The sequence below is a fragment of the Miscanthus floridulus genome, chromosome 8 (assembly GCF_019320115.1).
Source record: "Miscanthus floridulus cultivar M001 chromosome 8, ASM1932011v1, whole genome shotgun sequence".
Lineage (NCBI taxonomy): Eukaryota > Viridiplantae > Streptophyta > Magnoliopsida > Poales > Poaceae > Miscanthus > Miscanthus floridulus.
Window position 1 is genome coordinate 21720228 of NC_089587.1, and position 7247 is coordinate 21727474.

Here is a 7247-nt window from a genome sequence, read left to right on the forward strand (position 1 = left end):
GTTTTATTCATTTCGCTGTGTTATTGCATCCATCTACCTTAAGTCTCGTTAGACGTGCTTAGGGTTTTCGAGGATGATGTTAAGTGGGTTACAAGAGAAATTACCATTCGGATGCGAGCAGACCAGTCGTGATTGGATAACATAGGCCATTGTATCGACTAATTGTGAATGTTCTAGCAGAACACTTGAATCTCTTTAATTCAAATCCGTTGTTGGATTTGAAGTTCTTGTCCCTTGTTGCGAAAGGAACCCTTGTTGTTTGAATCTTTCCTTGCAATACTCCTCTGATTCTGTGGTCTATGACCCCACCGTCTTCATTGTGTGTAAATTGGTAGTAGTTGCCTGGTTAATAGCTAATGGTGCCGCGACAAAACCGAGGGCCCCTATGGAACAGCTGCCACATGGTGACACTGCTCAGCACGCGCTGGTATCGAGGTTGTTGACCAAGTACCTTTACCAAGTTACACTGCCATACCACTTTTGATATAAATATTCGGGTGTTTGAACGGGAAATCCACAACGGGTTGTTGAAATAGTGTTCTCTCAAAGTAAACAAGAGGAGGTGGTTTCAGCGGAAGCATGTATGTTGCGATCTCACTTCATACAAAAGTTGGGGCATATTGTGGACAAGGAAGGGAAGTAAAGAAGAACACCTAGAAAAAGTTAGCCTTGGGTAGTAGGGAGTGCTTAGAAAAGCATGAGTGGATGTCAAGTCTCAAGCACTGTGCCTAGCTCGACCCGCTACGCACGCCGGGTCGCTGTCATTGCGTGCCCCGCGGACGCCGTCGGTGTCGGGCCCATTAGCACACTGTCCTCGCATGGCCGTGACATCATGCCGCACTCGTCGTCCTTATGCACTGTGCGCTTCTCCTTTTCCCGGCCTCCGGTCTGCTCTTGATCCTCGCCCTCGTCCCCGTACCGGACCCCCTCCCTTCTTTCTTCTTTTGGGGACACGGCCGCCCGCACGTCTCCCTCATCGAGCGAACCTTCTCTCCTCTCCTTTATTCCCCCCTTCGCTCGCTTGCGCAGGGAGCGCGCCATGGACGACTTTATCCCTACAGCGTGAACCGGCAGTGTATCCCATCCATGCTGTCTCCACTTCCGGTGCGCTGTGTCCCATCTCCGTTCGCCACTATAAGATGCCCTTGGTCCTTACTCTTCTTCTTCATCCCCATCCCTCTCGAATCCGAAGCAGAGCTACGAGATCCAATCATCATTGTGGAACTAGGTTCGTCTGAAAGAGGTGATGGTGTAATCTGAGAAAAAGAGATCTGGTTTTCAAAGAAGTTCAAGTCTACCGTTGGTTAGTTTGGTCTTAGGGTTCACGATGTTCGCCATGTTTTAGATAATCATTATCTTGTTGTTTCTCCATTGCCCTCGTCTATCCCGACTTCTGGAGTAAGCCTTAGTTGTACTAGGTTGCTTTTAACTATGTAACTTTAAATCCCGGTGTAATTTAGTGTTCGACGTCGTGTAATCTTTTGTGTAATTCTAGATTTACGAAATGTGTTGTAGTTTCGCCTAAGGGGAGTGGATCCTAATTCACTCTTTTGTAAACCCTCGCGTTAGGAGACGTACTTGTGTTATAGTTTTTACTCTTTTCACCTATAATGTAATCCTAGCAAATGTTGTGCTTTGAATCTAAGTGTGTTAGTTGTTTGAGCCCAACTCTATCAAATACTTCTTTTCACTAATGTGTCATTGATTTGCTGGCCTAGAATAGGCACATGTAAAAACAACAACCTCTATGTTCGTTTACAACATTATAATGAAAAAAGCCATGTTACCTTTCCTTTCCATATTTTTTCATTTAATGTACCAAATAGACCAACCTTTCGTAGCAACGCGATGAGAAAATATTAGACATATGAGCCATATTTTTCAAGAATTTTTCTATACCAAGCACATCACCCGCAGCGAAGCGCGGACATCAGTTGCTAGTGAACATGAAGGCCAGCAGTAGCATCAACATAGACGGCAGCAAAGAATGTTCGCATCATTCACAAATAGTATGTGCAAATTGCATGTGAATTTGACATAATTAGCAGCAACGACGATGAGAGAAAGAACAAGAGAGCATGCATGGTAATAAGGCGCACGTTGAACATTATTTGAAATGACGACGATCATGTTCATCATCAATATAATTCATCACCCGCACTTGTCAGTACACACATACAGAAGACGATGGAAGCCGAAGAGAACATCCATCAGCAATGGTCTCTCTGACGAGAGCTCACACTGACGACTACATGTTCAGACAAAATGGCCCCCAACATATGCACACCTTGCGTACCTATTATACTATATATCGCTGCTAAAGAACTAAACCTAAGAAAGAAAAAGCTAGTAACATACAGTTTGCACAGTAGCATATATGCCACTACTACTAAAGATCCAAACCTAGAATAAGCTATAAAAAAAAAACTAATGAACTGGTGCCACTATTCAGTAATATTCAGATACAGACAGGAGAACTCCTTTCCTTTTCTTTTCTGTGACGAAGACAGGAGAAGTACTCCTTACGGCTTAATTAGGTGCTAAACAGGAAGGCGCATGTCTTAGGCTGATGCTAGCTACCTGCAAGTTCTAGTTGTGCGTGGGCGGGTGCCTGTGGACGGAGTGGTAGTCGGCGGTGAAGGGTATCCGGCCACCGAAGTTAAACTTCGGCGAAGCAGGCATCTTCCGGCTGGTTCTTCTGAAACGGCGGGTGTTCTTCGTCGCCACCTCCTTCCTCCTCCTGACGATGACCTCCGCCCCTCCCTCTGCCGTCGCAGTTCTTGAGCTGCTCACGTCTTGTCGCCCTTCGTCGCCGATGGCCGCCATTAGCGGCAGCTCTGCAAATGGAAGAGGTGCATCAAGCACCAGCCACATTGCGCAAACAAAATCTGTCTGAACTCTGAAGTGCGTGTGTTTCACCTCTGCGCGCGGTGGCGACGACGACGACGGGGCTGAGCGCCGCCAGCAGGAGGCTCAGCAGGAGCAGCAGGCCGACGCACTTCAACTGCCGCCGCATAACTAATCTACTGTTACCTGCCTGCTGCCAACCGGCCTCTGAAAGAAGCGTGCGTGAATATGACCGACTGACTGACTGAAACTGAACACTGAAGTCTGAAGGGAAAGGAAAGGCAGGAACAAACTGGAAAGGCTGGCACGCAGAGATGTTTTAAAGGGGCCGGGTTAGTCCAGAGGCACGCACACGTACACACACACCATTGGTCAAAGCTTTGGACTCCATGCCATGCAAGCATGGTGTGCTGTCTGTCGTCCCTGTACTTTTAAACCCTTGGGGCGTGGGGCTCTGCGACCTGAACCTGATTAACCGAGCTGGTCATTGGCCTGATGGCCAGTTTGTCCCCTGTCCCCTGTCACTTGTCAAGCTGCTTGCTTCTCCCGATGGTGTTTTGTACGTCGTCTTAGCTTCTGAGCTGCTGTAATTGGATAGAGGCCTCGATCGCCATTGCTTCATTGCGTGGGGTTGGAGATCGATCTTGATGCCGCGCATGGTACGGTCGTCTGGATTCAAGACGACGACGCCGTGCGCCCGTGCCACGCCATGGTATTGCGTGAGTGACACGGGCGCATGGCTTTGGTGGCCTCGTCTTCAGACCTGAGGCGTGGCTCTTCGCGCCAATCATGGCGGCATGATTCCGAAAGCTGCGACGACCTGCGTGCCATGGCAGGGCTTCGACACCGACACCGACACCGGGGACGTGCTGCATGTTATCCCTGCTGGTTACGAGGAGAGGATGTCCGTCCTCGAGCGGGTCTGGTCCGAAACTGAACGGCTACTACTATTGTTTAGATCGTAAGTTTTTTCACTCTCTCTTCATCACATCAAATCTTTGGACACATACATAGAGTATTAAATATAGATAAAAAAATAACTAATTATACAGTTTGATTGTAAATTACGAGACGAATCTTTTGAGCCTAGTTAGATCATGATTGGACAATAATTATCAAATACAAACAAAAGCACTACAGTGTCAAATACTGATTCTTAACCTCAATCTAACGAACCGCGCGCGCCAGAGTTTTTCTCTCTCTCTCTTTTATTTAAACTTCCGGCCCATCAGACAGTCAACTCGGTCTTTTTGGAAGGGAGATCCCGGTCTCATGCATCTTTGCTTGGTGCTGGCATGTCAGCGTCAAGGGGGCTGTATATCCTCCACGGCGAAAGGGCATGATCTCGCTCTCAACTCGGAGCCTAAGATGATTTTGATGTCAATTACCATGGATCATATTATGTCCTAAGATGCAATATGAGAAATAGAGAAACTATCTCGATATTACATATATGTATTTTTATTACGCACTATAGACACTACGCACATGCACATACACCCAGCCTATTTCTATAAGCAACTATGGATCATATTATGGCTACAAGCATTTGTATAATCTTTCTTATTTTCTTTTTAACCTTTTTTGTTTCATGAGATGTACAGTCAGGCTTGTACTTTCGTTTTCAAGTTTAGTAAAAGACCAGTAGGGGGTAAAACTCTTGTTTCATAAAAAAAATATATTGGGCTGACAGATTTGAATTTTTTTTTAATTTTAGCACTTTTTGATAACTAATTTTAAATCTAGCACTGCAAGTTTTTTTTTAAACTAATACTTTTGGCCGCGCCTATTGCCCTGGCACGGCCAAATGCCTGTGCCGCGCCATGCATGGTGGCGCGGCAGAGGTCTGACGTGGCGACAACCGGTTTCGGTGACCGTTGACGTGACAGCTCTTGCCGCGCCATCGACCTTGGCGCGGCAGTGCTGTGCCTTGATCCGTGGCGCGATAGAGCCGAATAAATACCGCACCCAGTCCCGCCTGCCCGAGCAGCAAGCCCGCCTGGCCGCCGCGCCCGCCGCTCGGCCGGTGGTACCTGAACGGTTTAATCCGAACGCGTCGCGCCGATAGTGGGAGTTATTCTAAGTATTGCTTGACATAAAATCAATAGTAGATTTGTTTCTATCTTTTGTTGAATTTTTTTCACGGCCGAATAAAGAATTTGATAAGCCAATGATTTGTTTTCCATCTTTCATAATACGGTTAACCACCAATTTAACTAATCGATTATGAAAAATTGCCACCGGCGTTGAGATACGCCGGGACTGCCGGTTCCCGAACTAGTTGGTACTTAATTTCGCCGGCAGTGCTGCCGCGACGCAAAGAAACGAATATGAAACAGATAAATGAAGTCCGTGCACAAGTTGACAAGCTGCCACGTAACATTTTTATTGTTTTGACATAAGTTTGACATACATAACCAAATAACCCCGCAAGTTTCGGACGCCAATATTCGTTTGACCTAACAAACTAAGATTCAGGAGTGTAAGGATCACTCGGACGCCTCTGTCTCTTCGGATTTGTTGGCAACACTTTGGGAGTGTAGCCAACGTCGGTATGGTCGCATCGACGGTGCGTATGGCTCGTACCCTGTAAGTATATGATACGCACGATTACTTATAATTCTTTATGATCGTTAGTTCATGGAGCCTACGTATTTAAATAAAGGGAAAATTGGTTTCATAGCACTCAAAGATTGCAAGAATTGGAAAATACCACTGAAAAAACGTCGTTACGTAAAATACCATCAAAAAATAGAAATGTTATCTAAAAATAGCATTCCGTCCCTCCCGGAGGCAACGACGTCGGCACCGTGATCTCCGTCAATATAATAAACGCAAAAAAAGAAGAAGAAACAAAAACAAATCCACTCGATCCATCACTCCGACGCCGCAAAGGAGGGTTGCGCATGCGCCGATGGCCCGCGACCACGATGCTGAGCTCCACTACGCCAGCACCCTGCCTCCACCCATGCTGGCTGGCGCGCGCGCTCCACCCTGCCTCCGCCCACCATGGCTAGCATGCTCCATTCCGTCACGCCTCGCCGGTGACGACGCATCTCCCCGTCCATGCTAGTCGGCAACCGGGCAGACTCTCCACGCGCGGGGGCCATGCCCAAGGTCGGCGGCGGAAGCAGCAGTACCTGGCCTCGTCGATGACAACACCTCTGCACGCCCACACTGGTTGGCAACAACGTCATCTCCCTCAGCGCAGGGGCCATGCCCGGCAACGGCGGCAACGGTGGTGGATATGTCGCCCTCGCAGGGGCCACGCTCGACAACAGCGATAGCGCCATCTTCCTAGTGCAGTGTCACACCTGGCGGCGGCGGAGGGCGACTGCTGCCTCGCCCTTGCATGGGCCGCGCTCGGCAATGACGACAACGCCATCTCGCCAACATAGTGGCCACGCCCGGAGGCAGCTGCCTTGCCCCCGCGGGAGCCGTGCTCTATAATGGCGGCAGCAACTAGCCGCGCGCCATGGTGGTAGGTCCGGACCTCGCCGCAGCGCTTCACTCATTCCGCGTGGGAAGGAGAAAGAAGCAGCAGACTGTATGGATTTAAATCGTTAGCTCAAACCGTGATAGACTGCTAGTTTTAGGCAACATAGTGATCTTTCAATGGTATTTCACGTGACCTACATCTTTCCGTGGTATTTTCCGATTCTCGTGATCTTTCTGTGCTATGAAACTAATTTTCCCTTAAATAAACTATCTTTGATAGTACCTGTGAGGCTCCTTGGGTACCAAGCGGGGCACCACCTAGCTGAGACATGCCGATCTCGTGCTGCGGCCAATCATCTCGCTGGTCGTGCTGTCTGTGGAAGCCCAGGGGGTCATCGTCATCGTCGTCCTCGGTTGTAGGGTCCTTCCCAACGCTATGATGTGGTGGTGTACGCACCGCGGAAGTGGCACCCGACCGCGCCGAAGTCATCGGCTGAGAAGAGCCGGCTGGTATCCTCAAAGAGGCTGAAGACGTGCCACCCGACCGCGCCGGGAGTGGCGGTTCCTCATAAGGAGTGTCCATGCAGCTCAGCTTCTGAGCTAGCTTCCTGCAGCTCTTCTTCACCTTCTGCATAAATAGACGTTAAAGTTAGTGCATTACCCAAACGCATATACACTAAAGAAACATTTTCGAAACGGATAAGTTTATGTTACCTCCACAAAAGCCACGAGAACGCCTGGCCCCTGACCTCTAGACTCGTGAAGCCGGAACGCTGCTTCGTTGGACAGCCTTGATAATTATGTCGCCTGGGTACAGAAATGCAGTTGGACAGTTTTAGTACACATACTTAATACCAAAAGGATAACAAATTGTACCATTCAAGTATATTACCACGTATCTTTGAAGCGGGGCTCTCTCCAGCTGTGTGTCTTCTCTAGTGGTAACGTCGTACACATCTTCG

General features: G+C 48.5%; 1 protein-coding gene across 1 annotated transcript; it reads right to left on the minus strand.

Annotated features, from left to right (window-relative positions):
- Positions 1-2184: 2184 nt before the first annotated feature.
- Positions 2185-3074, minus strand: LOC136471314 (uncharacterized). The gene is made up of 2 exons (XM_066469043.1): positions 2920-3074; positions 2185-2837 (listed from the first exon to the last, which is right to left on the minus strand). Exons 1-2 carry the CDS (start codon positions 3014-3016, stop codon positions 2590-2592), a joined length of 345 nt encoding a protein of 114 aa, XP_066325140.1. The 5' UTR covers positions 3017-3074; the 3' UTR covers positions 2185-2589.
- Positions 3075-7247: the final 4173 nt, after the last annotated feature.